Source organism: Strongylocentrotus purpuratus, unplaced genomic scaffold (genome assembly GCF_000002235.5).
Source record: "Strongylocentrotus purpuratus isolate Spur 01 unplaced genomic scaffold, Spur_5.0 spur5_scaffold_3, whole genome shotgun sequence".
NCBI classification, from domain to species: domain Eukaryota; kingdom Metazoa; phylum Echinodermata; class Echinoidea; order Camarodonta; family Strongylocentrotidae; genus Strongylocentrotus; species Strongylocentrotus purpuratus.
In genome coordinates, this window is record NW_022145609.1 from 18,221,936 (window position 1) to 18,240,473 (window position 18,538).

At 38.0% G+C, this 18,538-nt stretch overlaps 1 protein-coding gene across 1 annotated transcript; it reads left to right on the top strand.

The window, feature by feature from the left end:
- The first annotated feature begins 12,180 nt into the window (after positions 1-12,180).
- Positions 12,181-12,738, top strand: LOC105441465 (leucine-rich repeat extensin-like protein 5). The gene has a single exon (XM_011672584.2). It carries the CDS (start codon positions 12,181-12,183, stop codon positions 12,736-12,738), a length of 558 nt encoding a protein of 185 aa, XP_011670886.2.
- Positions 12,739-18,538: the final 5,800 nt, after the last annotated feature.

Below are 18,538 nucleotides of genomic sequence, written 5' to 3' on the forward strand. Positions count from 1 at the left end.
TCAATGCAGCAAACACTGAACAAATGAAACGATATGAGGATAACAATGAGAAACACATAACTGTTGTAGCAAGTTTGCATGCTATATTGACCTTCTCGTAATAAATATTTCATACAAACAAGGTTTAACTTCATTGAAATCTTGATAATGTAATGGCAATTTAGTAAAATCCGATTTGATAAAAAATTGCTCCGTTAACATTTCTAAAGTAAAACTATAAAGAAGATATAAATACAAAGCTGCGCATATCAGTATTATTTACACAGGTTCAAGGTACTGTTTCATGTTAATCATAAGTACATAGCCTTCACGAGATTCCATGGCACAATAGTTGCAATAATATTTGTGTATGTATACGTGATTATTGAATTTGCTTTTATACTAATCTTTTAAGCTTTCGCTCTAAATTGATTTTGTTATCTTCCAGATAGTTTTCGACCATTTTCCATAGCAAGGTTATTGGTTACTGAGTTAACCTGTTCTCAACCATGGCTTCGTGTTTACACGTTACATATACATTTTGTTGGATTCTTTTAAATTAATATTCTGAATGTCCAGTATTTTCAACTTACAACCTAAGATTATCATCAGAGTCATCAGAGCTGTTGATTTCCCTGGTTCGTCGCCTTGGAGTAGGACAGATGTTGATTTATTTGCATTGGTTCCTGGAATACTGGAAGCCACACATGTATACAATTCTTTGTTACCCCTGGTGGCAATGGTGATGGTTTTGCTTTTCGTCCCGTCAATGTTATCCCATTCTCTTTTATCTGATGGCTCCAGTGCTCTGGATCCATATAGAAAGACAAGATTGATAGAGGGGTAGTACTTCACCGCTTGGCATGTTAGAGTCGTTCCGGATTTGGCGACCAGGATGCAGTTGTTTGAGTCGTATTGGTTGGCATTTAGACATTCCTGGATGGTTGGCAACGGTTCCAGAGGCTGGGCTAAATTTGGAATATAAACAAGTTATAAATGATTTGTAACATTGTCCTTTAAAATTTCAATTAAATTCTACAAATTATTAAACTAACGAATCAACAAAGTCAATAATAGTTGAACAAAATAATAAACATTTTATTCTATCCGTTTTTGCAGTGTGTAGTGTCCCCCTGCTCCAACAATAAATCGCACTCTCCCCTCCCCCTCTCTGACACACGCAAACACATAAATGCACCTTTACAGTTGTGCTCCTCCGACGAAATTTGCAGTCATCAGCGGCTAAATAGTTTTAGGGCAACTAAAATGTATACAGATATCAGGCATTAAACCTCTACAGGTCCGTCTGGATAACAACTGCAGGCAGCTTTACCGCATAGCTGCTCGGCTGGACCACCTGCTGCATACAGTACATTCCTCTTTGAAAAAGAGCCCCCGTGCAGACTTTACTCAAGGAGGCCTCTAAGCCCATATGTCGGAACTTAGATTTAGCTGGTGCTACTGAATCAACTATCCATATCCATGACAGGCTCTAACCATATCTTAAAGATTGGTCCTCTAGCCCTCCTGGCAACAATTTGAAGCTCTGGGGTCTCAAAGATTCTGACCTGTGTCCGTGTGGTCCAATTTGGACTTTTAAGCATATTACGAATGAGTGTGCTATAGCAGCCCCCCCCCCCCCCCACCACATGTCCCCTCACTGATATTGACAACCCACTACATGTGTCACTATTGTCAATTTTTAATAGCTATGGTTAATATACGAAATAATGATAAGAAAGATTGACATTTCAAACTCACCGGGAATTAAAATCCTTCATTTTTTCATTTTTTCATTTTTTTTATTTATTTATTTATTTATTTTTATTTATTTTTGGTGGGGGGGGGGAGGGGTGGGTGGGGGTGTGACGCAATTGAAAGAAGATCTCGTATTAAGGTTCTACCATTATTAGTCTTAACGTTGTACTACTTCGGCACGTGTATGCACGTGATGAATACTTACCAATCACATTGACAAATGTGTGATTCCTGAAGGATATCCCAGTATCATCGGTCACCTCACAAATGTAAAGACCTTCGTGGTGGACCTGTAACTCCTTGATGACCAGCGAGTAATCTTGGGTGATGTCATACGTGCCGTCGTCGTATCCAGATCCACTTTTTTTAGAAACATTTTTGTTGCTTTCCATTACGACCAGGCTTTTATTTGCTGAAAAGGGAGATCCCTTTTTCCAAGAGACTCTTCTGGCCTTGACGTAAACGGTGCATTGCAGGATGCCATATGTGGTATGACGCAGCTGCAGAGTGACTCGTTGATTTGTTGTGATGGCAGTATCTAAAGGAAAAACAGTGATAGCCAGTTTATCTCAGGGAAAAGGCTAGAAAAGATTTTATCATGTAGGAAAATGATTTATATCAAAGTACATCATTAGTACATGAAAGTAATTTAACCCATAATTATGATATTAAAGCAGGAATACATAGATTGGGAAAAGGGACATCAAAGGGTTTCAAAACACTATATGCTTTTTAAAGATATCACAACCTTTTGTTTATGATGTGCAGATTTACCAAGTAAAACATTAGTTTTAGGTAGATTATAGGTTTTCAAAATAATTACTGATTAAAAAATTCAATTATAATTCTCTTTAATAACATGTAAACCTACAATTATTATAAAATGATTTTAAAAATTTTCTTCTAAATAACCCACCTAAAACGAAAATATCAGTGTAGTTTTTCATCAGAGGTCCCTTGTTGTTAGAAACTGTGCAGTAAATTCGTCCACTATCTGCCGTTGAGACATTGTTGATGATCAAGGAATAATTTTCGTCCACGTCACAACTCCCATCATCGTATCTTGGACCTGATACTTCACCATCAAGCCATGCTACCATGGGGCTTAGATCGTCATGATCAAGGCCCTTTCCCCAGTAGACTGCAATTGGTTTTCCGTAAAAGCGACATGTTAGAACACCTTGCACACCTCGGACCAGTGTCTTCTTGACTTCGGTGTAAACCAGACCATCTGGAACCACTTGGGATGATTTTAGACCTGCATTCATACAAAAATGTAGTGGATCGACTCATTTTTCATGATTTCATAAAGATAAAAAGATCGAAGAGTATGAGATTCAGTAGGCCTTGGCTATAGTGATCATTACATATATTCCAAAGTTCATGACGGGTTAAACCTTTACTCTTCATGTTTATATCTATTCCCCAAAACCTCTCCCAAACATATTCATGGCTGACTTTGTTTGTGAGGAGAAAGATTCCAAACAAAGAAACAAAGAACACAAATATAAAAGGTCACAATATCAAATTTGATCACTGATTGCACTTTTTAACATTCACGGAGAGTAGGTACTGTGCATATAACCGTGACCGCAGAACTAGGTGCCCTTGGGGAAGCTTGACAGGCCTATGATTATGCAAAACGCTAAGACACTGACATGAAAAACCTACAAAAAATTAAAAATGGCAAGGAGTATGCAAGTTTGTGCCCAAATAAACACAACGAGACAGATGACATAAAACACCAACAGTCCAGGTTCTAGCGAACCTTCTGAATATGTAATACCCATGCGACTGATATGTCAGTCATGGTCCGTCCGTGGTGGGCTTTTTGACAATTTAATTTTCAGATGGTTCGCAAGACCGACATTGCCGGCATCTTGAGAATGAAGGTGAGGATGGCTGGCGGTATCGTAGGCGGTGTCAGTACAATATCCCCCTGGGCAATCATCCCCGACAAATAACCAGCTAGACGATTACGCCCCAAGGACGATTACCCCTCGAGGACACTACTGGTGGTCTTCCCCTTTATTTCTTGGGGGAGGGGTAATTGTCTTCGGGGGGGGGGGTCGTCCTCGGGGTGTAATTTTCCAGGGGGTAATTTATTGTCCTTTTGGGGTAGTTTTCCGGCTGGACAATTATGCCCCAAGGATGATTACCCCTCGATGAGACTACTGGTGGGCTTTCCCTTTAATGTTCTTGGGGGAGGGGTAATTGTCTTCGGGGGGGGTGGTTGTCCTCAGGGGGGGGGGGTCGTCCTCGGGGTGCAATTTTCCAGGAGGGTAATTTATTTTCCTTTCGGAATAGTTTTCCGGGGATATCCCAGATGGTGTTTGTCCAGTGGGGTTATTGTCCTGATACGATCGTAGGCTGTAAATCTTTTTGGCAGTCTATCTCGTAGACTGTCGGTCTACCGAAATATTCGGGTTTGCCCTCTTTTTTTAGGGATTGCTACTTCAATACAGCGTAAAGTGCACAGTAAACGTTTGAGTTTTCCGTTAGGGACAAGGGTGCCTGGGGCTTTACGGGCCTTGGACCCTTGGTTTAATTCGGTGTCATGAGCATATTGAACGAGTAAAAGACTGAGATACAGCAGTACTCTTCTCATCCCATCAACGCGGCTAACAGTAATAGGACGTAGGTGAGACAATTTAACACTGGAAATGACAACTGCCTTCGAGACATTTTGGATGGGAGTTGGCGAACTTGTGATTCGCCTGGTTTGATCTTTAATACTGCACAGTACCATATATGTGTGGATAAACTGATGGAGGTACATATGTACATGGCTTGAACAATAAAAGAGCTTCCTAATTTCCTCTTTTTTTATTGCACTGCATATCAAGAAGGCTGATATAAGAAGGAGAGTGACATATACCTTGGAAATTTCCATGGTAAAATTCCTAGTCAAACTGTGGTGAGTACACTTTACTATTTAAAGCATTGTGCTGATAAAAAATTGTAGAGTCTGAATCATGCGGGTTGAGAGGCTTAGGGCTTTATAGACTTAACAATTGATTTCCAGGGGCCTAGTGATGGAATGTGAATTCAAAACATATCACACAAAATATGGAGCAAACAATGGAACAAAAAGCATGTCAAGGTCTGGTGCACTTGCCATTTGACAATAGGGGACTACATTTTCGAGACAGCTCAACGATTGACTAGCAGAGGTGTTTACTTTCCAGCGGCGTAACCCAATGTATCTCGAATGCGGGTTTTCCGTCACATTTTTTTTCAGCTCATAATGAGGTAACTTTTTCATTTTTCATTATTTGCAAGATTCCTTTATGTTAACCTTCTATGAGAACTTAATTCACTTTTGTAAAGGTAGTGTATCCCTTTTGCAGCCAACATCAAATTCTGTAGAACTTTGCAGGCATTATGAATATGTAAATTATGTCCTATCTGTAAAATCTAAACGTCAGCAGTGTCCTAGTATTCAAATTATGCAAGGAAGCCCGTTTACACCCTAGACTTCACTTTCAGACACTATTGAGTAGTGACTGGCTTCTTTTTTCTGTGGTAATAACATACATAAAATGAGCTGTAAAGGGTACATGCATTTGCCTACATCAATAACCCACTTCTTGTAATCGCCAAAATTTAACTAATTGAATCTTTGCTCAGCATAAAACGTACGACCATACTATTAAAGCCTCGGTCACAAATGCCATTACGAACTGCTACGAACACCGTACGAACGATTTTTCAGACAATGACAATTCGGGAACGCAATGGAAAAACAGGGAGATTCGTACGAAATTATCGTTCGTACGAACCTTTTCTGAACCTTCTGAAATTGTAGTCAGCAGGGCGGTGTTCCGCATGTCGCTAACTTGTATGGCAGGTAATGCATGCTAGAGTGTGTTTCTGAAATTATCAACTGATGTAGCTATTACGGACTGCTGGTCGAGGGCATTCCATGCTCGTCCAGTTCTTGGAAAAAAGGAGTATTTGTATACGTCCTTTCTGGCAAAGGGGATTTCTATTGAGTGTTGGTGGTTTCTTCTTAACCTTGACCCTGTTGATACTTGTATGTAGTCCTCTTGCTTTAGGCCCACCTTTCCCTTGTAGATTTTGTACAGCATAACCAAACGACTCTTTTCCCTCCTGCGTTCGAGTGATTCCCATTCAAGGCAGGTCTGCATTTGTGTGACACTGCTGTCCCTTTGGTAGTTCCCTGTTACGAAGCGTGCTGCCCTCCTTTGAACTGCATCCAGTTTATTAATCTGCCCTATCCTGTATGGGTCCCAGGCACAGCTTGCGTATTCTAACACTGGTCCCACTAGGGTCTTGTATGCGAGGGCTTTCACATTCCCTGGGCAAAACCATAGATTTCTCCTGAGGAATCCTAACGTGCGGTTGGCTTTCATGGCTGTGTTGTCAACATGGTTCGCCCATGTCCGTAGCATTAATAAAAAGACTGTAATCCCTAAATTCGATTCGACAACTAACGGTCGTTATTTTCCCTGGCACAAAAAGACATTTTAAGCCCTTTCGTTTTGAGGGAAGTTCTAAATTAGAATTATCTTTCAAATGTCGTTGGATTTTAACTTTTTCAATGTTTTTGACCTGCAAATGGGACAAAGTATATTTTATGCATGCATGAAAATCTCATTAAATACACTTGTATATCTTGGTTATTTTCATTAATACAAATGTCAAATATTGTTAAAAATAAACCACACTCATGCATCCTATCAATCCAAATAGAACAGTACTTTAAGGGTACTTGGTAACATTGTTCAGATGATAGATAGTGGTGCTAAGGTAGTGACTTCAATGCTAGATGTACAATTAAAGATAATTTGAAAATTTGAGTGAAAACGGACCGTGATTCATGGTACAAATTGGGAAAAACTGATCTGATCAATTCCTTAATTCTCCCAACTATATTATTACAATTTAATTACATTTTAGGTGAATGAAAATCGTCTACATTCCATTCCAGACATTTCAGTGTTCATAGATTTTGTATAACCTGTTTTATGTCTTTTTTTCATGGAAAAACGGTTGGGAAAATTAAAAAATGGTTGGGAGAATTTACTGTTAATCACTGTTAGAGGGTGTCATACATCGACTTCTTCAAAGAAAACCATGGATATCTTCGTGGTTTGAGAATTTTTTCAGGATTGTTTGCATGTCAGAGGGTTAGTACAGTAGAAGGAATATAGTAAGTAACATTTTATACAAAAATTAAGCAATTTTTTCATCAACCTTCAACAATGTTACCAAGTCACTTTAATGGTAAAAAGTGTGGCAAACTTGTTTACGTTAATTTACAACATTTCTAAGTACTACTAGTTCCAAGATATACATGATCAGCGTACATTTACACATGACATACTCAAAATCTATTTGTTTGTGTTAAATGTTTGTTTTTATTTTTCCTGTTCCTTGTTAAAAATTGTGTTATTTGGGGGGCTTTTGTTTCAGTACTAATATCATGATAAGGTTTAATTATGTGGAAGTATAAGAACATGTTATCAATGTAACTTTTTATTATTTGATGGAAGTTTACATCGTTTTATTCATAGGACCATTCCGAGAATTTAGAAAGTATAAAGGATAGGAAAGATCAACTTGTCTTTATTTGGCTCGATTACTGGATTTGATTTTCTCCCATTTTACCATTGTATTTCTTTAATGAATGTATAAAGAAATTATATGAATGCGATATTTGTTAATTTTTTCATAGGACCGTTCAATGATTATTTTTTGGGAAAGTATTCCCATTCCTGACTAATGAGGTGAATAAAATGTTAGTAGATCGTTTTCATTGTACAGTCAGTTAATATAATTATGTTCATTCTTTACTTCAATTGGTGCTTGTTTTATATCATTGGTTCAAGCCTGAAAACATGGATACGACTTTTCAGGGGTTTTCGATGACGAGGAATTCATTTATGACACCAATTTCTTTTTTAAAAATAATATATTAGTCTTAAATATCATAATTAGCATAATATGTACAATATATGGACTCCAATTGTCATTGTTTATCTATAAAGCCTAAAAATGGTGCAATGCAACATTGTAAATCACTTTTGAAAGACTAATTATTAATTCTTGAGAAGATATTTCATATAGATGTAGTATAATTAGCTTAATCAGCATATTATGTGCAATATGTAATAATGTTGCTAATCTCAATCCAGGAAGCCTGAAAACATGGATAATATGACTTTTCCAGGAATTCTGCCACCAGTTTGAGCAACGTCCGGCTTGTTCTCTCAGTCTCAATGGTTCTGGCTTTGGTAAACATAGACAGATCATAGTTCGCACTGTTGTATTCCCTGTTACATCCCTGGCCTATGTACGTTTCTGTCTCACCACATCATCAATTCCATCATTATCATCTGCTTTAACCATATTCAGTGTGTTTCCGACAGTCTCTCTAAATCCAATGACTGAAGCCCAACCACCAATGCGTATGGTGAGCCTGTCATGTCCTAGACATTTCATGAGGTTCGACAATATTGCCTTACGACCAAGATAACCACCATATTGGACATACAATTTGTGAAGCTAAATAGAGTCCCAAATAATTGATAATTTACATATATGCTAATTAGGCATATTAGTACAATAATTACATATCAAGCCAATTGCATTACTTAAAAATAAAAACTGGTGTCACAACTAAATCCCACGTCATGGAAAACCCCAGAAAAGTCATATTATCCATGTGTTCAGTCTTTCTGGATTACGATTAGCAACATTATTACATCATTATGGCACATACAGTGTATATGCTAATTAGGCTAATTATACGACATCTACATGGAATATCTTCTAATGAATTAATGTGTAGTCTTTCAAAAGTGATTTACAATGATGCATATTGCACCATTTTTAGGCTTTATAGATAAACAATGACAATAAAGTCCATATATCGTACATATGCTAATTAGCTCATCATGCTATTTAAGACAATTGCATTACTCAAAAATAAATTTTGGTGTCATAAATGAATTCCTCATCATAAACAATCCTTGAAAAGTCACATTATCCATGTTTTCAGGCTGCCTGGATTGAGATTAGCAACATTATTACATATTGCACATATGCTAATTAGATTATTATGCTAATTAGGCTAGTTATACTACATATACATGGAATTTCTTCTCATGAATTAATGATTAATCTTTCAAAAATGAATTACAATGTTGCATTGCACCATTTTTAGGCTTTATAGATAAACAATGACAATGAAGTCCATATATTGTACATATTATGCTAATTATGCTATTTAAGACAATTGTATTACTTAAAAATAAAAATTGGTGTCATAAATGGATTCCTTGTCATATAAAACCTTAAAAAGTCGTATTATCCATGTTTTCAGGCTTCCTGGATTGAGATTAGCAACATTATTACATATTGCTAATTAGATGATTATGCTAATATGGCTATTAAAAAAGTTGCCCAAGGTTGCCAAGCCGGCAACCAAGCCGAATTTACTTCAATACCAATCTAGAACACAAATCAACAAAAAAACCTTGTACTTATCAACTTTTCCAGGTCATGTACATAGTATATGGTACCGTCTACTCGACTAGAGCGAATTATTGAATTAACAATCGAGTTGTATAGATATTTCATTCTACAATTTATTTCAAGCCATTCTTGAATAATGAAGCTTCGCTATCACTTACCAGGTGGCACACAGATTACGATGAATAATCCCACAGCCAGTGCTGTTTTAACCGCCATGTTGAGCAACATGTTCACAGAGCAACTAATGTTAACGGATTTACGTGGATATTATAGATGAATATCTTTGTTATGCGCGCTGGCGTTGGCGTAGTATGTACGATGGCGTATCAACTGAAAATATTTTACACAATATACTTATAAACAATGGAACAAAAAGCACTTCAAGGTTTGGTGCACTTGAAAAGCACCCTCTCTAGTAGCTTTCCATGATACATAATGTTCAGCATAATATTATGGTAGACAGCCACAGGTACGGATCCAGGAATTTTGGAAAGGACGCGGAGGGGGGGGGGGGGGAGGGGCACAATGTAAGAAGGACGAAAGCGCCGAGTACGTAGCAAGGGAGATTTAAAAAGTATTAGACACGACAATTAAATTGGTTATTAGAAAGGAAATGAATTGACGATAAATTGCAACACATACCACCAGGTCGTATCCTGACACCTACCCCTGGACATCCACCACCCGGATACCCATTTCCAGTTAACTACCCCTAGGAAAACTACCCCTGAAGGCAACTACCCCCGGACAACTAACCCCCGGACAACTACCCCCGGACAACTACCCCCAGACAACTACCTCCTAGAACAACTTTCCTCGGACAACTACCTACCGGACAACTACACCCGGGACAACTACCTCCTAGGATAGTTGTCCGGGGATAGTTGTCCTAGAGGATGGTTTTCGTAGGGGTTAGTTGTCTAGGGTTGTTTTCCGGGCTGTAGATGTCCGGGGTTGTTGTCCTAGTGGGTAGTTGTCCGGGGGCTAGTTGTCCGGGGGCTAGTTGTCCTAGGGGTAGTTGTTCTAGAGGGTACGTTACTGAGGGGGGGGGTCGTTGCCCTATAGGGGATAGTTGTCCTTGGGGTACATTGTAGTTGACTGGGAGTGGTTATCCGGGGGTGGATGTCCAGGGGGTAAGTGTTCTAGAACCCGCCAGGTAAAGGCGTTTATGAATGTTACCAATGTCGGTGTCATGCTGGGAGGGTGATCCACAAAATAATACGAATCTGATAGTTTGTGGTAATTTCAATGGCCACAACACTATTTGGGGAAGAGGACAAACTGATCCAAATGGTTGAGAAATCGAAAAGTTTGCAGCAAACAGTAATCTCGTAATATTGAATGCTGGGAGGGGAACCCGGCTGGACCCACAAACAGGGAAGCTATCGTGTCTCGAAATTACATTAGGTACTCCAGCTTTAGCAGCAAAGAGCAAAACTGTATTCCTAAAATGAAATGCAGAAATAGTGGTAAGCCACCGATAAGCTGGTGGAACGATAAGTGTAATTTGGCTATAAATGAAAGAAACTCTTCAAGATTATTACATTACAGTTTGAAAAGCAAACTTGGAGAATCCCCTATAAAACATGAATAGACGAACAATAATGATACTGCACAAACTTAAAAGCGCGATGGATAGATCTAACAATTCTTCTCCACGTCAAGATGAGATCATTTTGTCATTGATTGTCGAGCTACCTATCCAGTCATGTTTAATCCTTCTTAAATTATTAAATATAATATGGGACAAGACCGAAATTCCAAATCAATGGCGCCGAGCAATCATGGTGCCAATAATTAAGAAGGATTTAAACCCTTCTCATCCTTCATCGTATTGCCCTATGGCTCCGACTTCACTAATTTGCATATAATTCGATTATTCGAGTTATCGAATCAGTGCATTTGTGAGAGAATGCAACGTAAACAATATAGTTCAGGGTCAAAGTTGTTTACGCTAGCAAAGTGCAGAAAGGTCAAAAGAGAAACTATTAGTTAAGCGCATCGCGCGCGATACCGGTAAAGTGCGCGCATTCCAAGCTAGCATGCGCGGCACAACAACTGAATTCGCCTCACATACTCAGAAAGGTCAAAAGACACATTGTAGAGGGCGCTATTGCGGTGCAGACTCATTTTAAATACCAGGATATATCCCACCAGAAAATCGTCGAAAATCACCTTTTCTGTTGTGCATCATCACCTGAGAACATTATAATTATATCATTGAATGATCATATTGGATACTCGTTTATGTTTTTAACGTGATCTGCGAACTTTTGGACGTTTATTACTCATTTCATCGATGCTGCTTTTTATATATACGTGAACTTATACGGTAACTTATTATTACGCATTATACACCATCACAACTTTCGTCATTCGTTAACTTGACATTTGCAGTTATATAACTTTCGTCATACGTGATTTGTGTTGTATACACATGGTGATTTATTGTATGCTTCATATTTGAACATTATACAGAGTTACTGACCGTTGAGTGTTGCATGATCTTTGAACAAATTTTAACTCAGAATGTCGTCGGTAAAAACAAACAGATACAAGGGAACCCCTGGAATGGACAATTTTTCCTATAAATTACCGAAAGGGATAACCGTTAGCAGCATCCGTCACGCTGTACAGATAATATGTTCATCTCATCTCCTTCATTCAGACGTAGACTTAGATAATGAACATATAAAAGACAATCTCATCCGCATATATCCACTCCTAAACCCGTTCATATGCAGCCATTTTGTTCTGACCCGGAACGTAGAAGTACCGAGTGAGACAGACAAAGAGGACGAATCTATTGTCAGTCAAGTGCCCTCATCTAATGACAATAGAGATGCAAGCCAATGTCAAATATGTGATTTAAAATGTCACGACAGCGAGACAATCTGCATGAAATGTAAGTGCATGCCACTTAGATTAGACCAATTATCCATGGAGTTAAAGAAAGTGCAGCATGTGATCGATGCTTTGTTAGACACTCCGCCGTCACACCCATCACCTCAGCAGAAGAACACAGCTACATTGAAAACATCTCAATCAACCTCGTCAAGCAGCCGATCTGACCAACCCACACCACCTGGAACCACCCGAACACGGCCAGTCGACCAGAACCCCCCAACCACGCAGCCGTCAGCATCCCTCACTCCCAACACAGGTAGCATCAGATACCACTCGAGCACCTCGACAACCTCCTCCAGCCCCCTACCAGAACTTCCAACCCATGCAAGCACGAAACCGTCAACATCCGGGTTCGCTACCGAACCCGTCAGGCCCACCACTCACTCAGCAACGTTACCAGCAGACAACTGCCCCACCACCCGATCAGCACCGCCGCAACTTCCCCAACTTCCCTTTCTACCGAAATGCCCAATCCCAGCCCCCATCCACTCCTTTCAACCAACAATACCGAAACCAGTACCCTCCCATCAATTCACAGCAACTATCACACAGTATGTTGAACCAGGAACCTCCAAGAGACTACATTTATGACCAACAACGTGCTCTATCCAATTCGCGCCAAAGAGCCTCCTACGCATCTGCTCTAGTGAACCCTCCCACATCCTCTCTATACGACGATTTATACATGTTAGGATGTGAAAATTGTGGAGAAGAGAACCACAGAGCCCGAGCATGTCGACACGGAATGCAACTCCAATGCCGTTACTGCATGCAATACGGTCACAAGGCAAAAATATGTCCGTTCTACTATTAGCACACAGGCCAAGAAGAGAGTGCCCAGATAGATTGTACTGGAGCATGTCACTCACCTGTTGAAGAACTGCCTTATGTAGACAATTGTAAACTCATAAATTCATACACTGTTTCATGTACTGTGAATCAAAACAAAGGGGATATATTACGTAAACCTAAATTGAATGAAAGTGACGTAATATATCACACGCAAAACAGTTCTCACACACCTAAAAGTTTGAAAAGTTTGAAATGTATCTCCTTAAATGCAAGAAGTGTTGTTAATAAGATTGAAGAAATTCAAACAATTATCAAAATCGAAAATCCTGATATATTTGTATGTACGGATACGCATTTAAGTAAGGATATTTTATCTAATGAAATATTTCCACAAACGTATATCGTTATAAGAAAAGATAGAAATCGGCATGGCGGTGGCCTTCTTATTGCCTACAAAACCCATTTGTCTGTGACGCCTAGACCAGACCTGGAAACAGATTGTGAGATCCTTTGGTGTGAAGTAATATGTCACGATAATAAATCTTTGTTTGTAGGTGTGTTTTATAGACCACCGAGCAGTAGTTTAGATGTGATTAAAGAGCTTAATAAATCTATGTCGATATTATCAAATCATGGTAAGAAGGCTAGAAATGTTATTCTAACCGGTGATTTCAATCTTCCTAAATTAAAGTGGCAAGACGGACATATTGTAGAAATAGATAATACTGATTTAACACAAAATATACTTACGATCATCGAGAACAATTTTTTATATCAACACATATCGCAAACTACAAGGATCACTGATACTACCAGTAGCATATTAGATCTTTTATTTACATCTGATCCATCCATTGTTAGTAATGTGAATATTATTCCCGGTATAAGCGACCATGAGGCTATTGTTTTTATTATTAATTGTACATTAAAGGGAAAAGGTTGCAAACCCAGAATGACTTATTCTTATTCAAAAGCAGATTTTAACAAATTTAGAAATGATTTAGAAAACGCACCATTAACGGAATCACTTGTAAAAGAGGACTTAGAATCATCATGGCAATCTTGGAAAAATATTATACTTAATGTTGTAGATAAGAACGTACCTCATAGAAAAGTAACAAGAAAATATCACGTTCCGTGGATAGATAAAGACGTTAAGAGACTGTTTCGGAAACGAAGGAAATTTTTCGAAAAAGCTAAAAAATCGAATTTACAATCCGACTGGAATAAATTTCGTAAAATAAGACGAGACACCAAAAGACTTATTAAGCTAAAATATAAAGATTATTTGCAAAACAACCTCTGTAAGGACATCAAAAGTAACCCCAAAAGATTTTGGAATTTTGTTATTAAAATCAAAGAAAAAAGTGCAAAACCCGATTCCGTGCCTGAAGGTAAATGGAATTACTTTTACTGACGATAAAGAAAAAGTAGATACTCTAAACAAACAATTTGAGTCTGTATTTAAAGACACTAATGATGGTCCTTTTCCACCATGTGAAGAAAGAAATGATGTTCCTGCCATGAGTGATATTCATTGTTGTGTCGCTGACGTATGTAAGTTGCTCAAAAGCATTGACGTTAATAAGGCTCAAGGTCCTGATGGATTATCTCCCCGTGTATTGAAAGAAGGGGCGGAGCAGCTTGCACCCTCGCTTTGTCAATTGTTCAATATGTCACTTTCTAAAGGAGAGTTACCAATTGACTGGCGAAGAGCAAACGTGTCTCCCCTTCTTAAGAAAGGTAACAAAGAAGACCCGGGTAATTATCGCCCAATATCACTTACTTCAATTACTTGTAAACTACTCGAAAAACTTGTTTGTAAACATCTTGTTGATCATTTTAATCTACACAATGTCTTATGTGATAACCAGCATGGTTTTCGCGAAAAGCGGTCATGCGAGACTCAATTGATTGAAGCTATTCACGACTGGAGTAGTTGGATGAACTCCGGCTATAGTGTTGACATAGCATATTTAGACTTCGCTAAAGCGTTCGATAGCGTGTCGCACAATTTATTAGAACGAAAGTTAAAAATGTATGGTATTCAAAATTCAAATTTAAAATGGATCATGAATTTTTTGAAAAATCGTTCACAACGAGTCGTCCTCAATGGTGAATACTCTAATTGGGTAGACGTAAAATCAGGTGTACCACAAGGGACAATTTTAGGTCCAATCATATTTTTATGTTTCATAAACGACATTTCCTATAATATTGATTCAACTATAAGACTTTACGCAGATGATTGTATTTTATATAGGCCTATCCACTCTATTGAAGATTGCAAACTTTTACAAAAGGATTTAGAAAATTTAGATAAGTGGGCAAATTCATGGCTACTTGATTTCAATGTAAACAAATGTAAGATAATGCAAATGTCAAGAAAGTCCTCTAAACCACAGTATGAATATAAATTGGGTGGACATAAATTAATTAACACTAAGTCAGAAAAGTATTTGGGCATTACTATAAATGATACCCTTAATTTTAATTCTCATTGTAACGAAACATACGCAAAGTGTAGTAAGATTGTAGCTATAATCAAAAGAAATTTTCTTAATTGCCCACGTTCTGTGTTTAAAACCTTATATGACTCTCTTATACGTCCATGTCTAGAATATTGTTGTATTGCATGGGACCCCTATAGAGTTTCACATATAAATATTATTGAACGTGTCCAAAAACGATATTTAAGAATGATGTTTAGAGACTGGGAAACAAGTTACCATGAACTATTAGAAAAATCAAGTTTTGCAAAATTAGAAGAAAGACGCAAGTACCACAGATTAGTCATGTTTTATAAAATAATAAATAATATGGTAAATGTTGGTCCGATTGAAAAAATTATACGTGCTCATAGAATTGGGCGTAATGATCATAATATGAAAATGTACGTACCATTTGCAAAAACAGATTATTTCAAAAACTCTTTTTATATAAGAACTGCCAATGAGTGGAACATGCTCCCAAGTAATGTTATTAATAGTCCATCTCTTTCAACTTTCAAAATATCATTAAAAGTTGCTTACATATTTAACTTTTTAAACTCCGCAATAACAATTTGTCTTTACATTTTTATACAATTACATCCAAATTCGCGCAATATCAACTATATTTTAATTTTTACCTTAGATCATGCTGCAAATTTTTTTTATATAGCATTTTGATCCCTGAAATACCCAATCATTTGTATATTCAATAATGCTGTTTTGCAATCAATAATACTTTATGTATTTATTTTCGCTCTAAACTACATTGTGTATATAATTATTTGATGTATTATCGTGTTTGATATCATTTTTTTTGTTGTAACTATGTTATGCAATAATAATATTTGTGAACTTTGCTTTTTATCAGGGATGCAGACTTGTACGGGTTTTTCAAACCCTTTTCTGCATCCCTAGACATGCTTGTCTGAATAAATACAATACAATACAATACAATACTCAACAAGTTCCACTGGGGTTGGATGTTTTTTCTTTTCCCGCCTCCCCACCCTTCTACTCCTCAGACAATAAGACAAGAAGAAAAAAGAAGTAGAAAGTGAAAGAGCTAAAAGAAAGGGGAGGGAAATGTACACAGCAGGGCTCGGGGAGGATAGATTTGAGACATGTGGCCAAAAACAAAAAAGTGATGATGATGATTATGGTTGGTTGGTTTGGCTTGATGCATTTTAAATAAATGGTTGGTTGGTTGGTTGGGCTAGTATGCTGTTAATGAATGGATGGTTGGCTGGGCTTGTAATAATTCGTGTTATGGTTGGCGGGATGGGCTTGTATTCTTAATTGGAACAAAGTTTTGGTTGGTTGGTTGGGCTAGTGATGTTCCAATAAATGGCTGGTTGGTTGGGCCAGTAAGCTATTAATGAATGAATGGTTGGCTGGGCTAGTATAATGATTCGTTTTAAAGTTGGCTGGATGGGCTTGTATTCTTAATTGGAACAAAGTTTGGTTGGTTGGTTGGTTGGGCTAGTGATGTTCCAATAAATGGCTGGTTGGTTAGGCCAGTAGACTATTAATGAATGAATAGTTGGCAGCTGGGCTAGTAATAATTAGTTTAATGGTTAACCGGATGGGCTTGTATTCTTAATTGAAACAAAGTCTTGGTTGGGTGGTTTGGATTGAAGATTCATCTGAAAATTCGGTTTTGGCATTCTTTATTTTGAAAATAATTATGCTGAAGGGTTGTGGCTCGTAGAGCCTTCTTGGACGCTGTAATTAAGTAGATATAAGTGCCCAGATAGATGTATCGAAGCTTATCATAACTCATCCTGCTATGAAATTATTATATGTATGTTTGGGGTTGAAAATTGTCAAGGTTGCTTATTGCTATTGATATTTATGTTAATTGTTGTTCATAACAGGGGAGAGCGGTTTGCCCAATGGCAAGGAGGGGCTCTCAGTAGGAGAGGTTGTTTAGGGGAATCCGTAATCTCAGGAAACTGGGACTTCGGTTGGATGTCTTCCTCCCGGCTGGTCACGTGACCCGGGTTCCCCTACTTAGTATCTCGTTTTTATTTAGCCTCTCCCCTCTTCCCTGTACAATATAGTGCGGGTACAAATATCGCCCCTTTTTAATTTCATTGCATTTCTGTTATTTGATTGTGACATTAATTGTTGGACGGTTTGAAAGGGGGAAATTCTATCCCCAGTGGAATAAATGTTGAGAAAATGGCAAACAATGTATCCATGTTGTATTTCTTCTCACAATGGAAGATTTATCCAGAACCGCCTAAAGTATCAATATGAATCCTATTCGAAGTGGCTTTAAAACAGGTAGGAACATTCTAGAGTCTAGACCCTCTTATACATCTAGACGCGGATGTAGCAAAAGCTATAGCTGAAAGAGATGCATTAAAGCATTAATATGTCACATTCCAAAGAAACATGAATCGGGATAAGTCGGGTTTTCTGATTCTAACACAAAACCTGGTCAGGGTATAAATAATTCAGTTGTTAACTTATCATGAGTATTATTTGGTAACTGGAGCTTACAAATCGCAACATGCTAATTCGAGGTTAGAACTCGAGTACATCTTTGATCATTGCGCATTGAATGCAATCGACAAATTTGTACAGTAAAAGTGTATGACCAACATTTAAGGTAATGTGTCGTATCGCAAAACACATAATGGTGGTGCTCATTCAATCTGTATTGCTGTTGTCAAAACTGCAGAATTGATAAAGCCGATCGCGAACACATTAACAAGTCATTTCTACAGTTTCTTGCGTCACCTATTGAAATATGCGAACAGTACCTTGACTTAATAATGCAAACATGATTTCTTTAGGCGATACAATAGGAAACTATGACACATCAAAATGATTCCTCTGAAGGAATGTGGAATGAAAAGGTGTCACGCACGTGTTCCCCTCTAGTCGAATGATAGAAGACAAGGGAAAACAAGAAGGTGAAAGAGAGAGAGAGAGAGAAAGAGAGGGAGAGAGAGAGAGAGAGAGAGAGAAAGAAGTTGAATGGAGCATGAGTATATACATGTAAAGGCAGTTCACCGTCCGGACTGTTCCCGTGTCGCATGCCCAAATTAGCTGAGAAAATAACACACCCTCACCGCTAAAAACGGAGACAGTCCTCACCT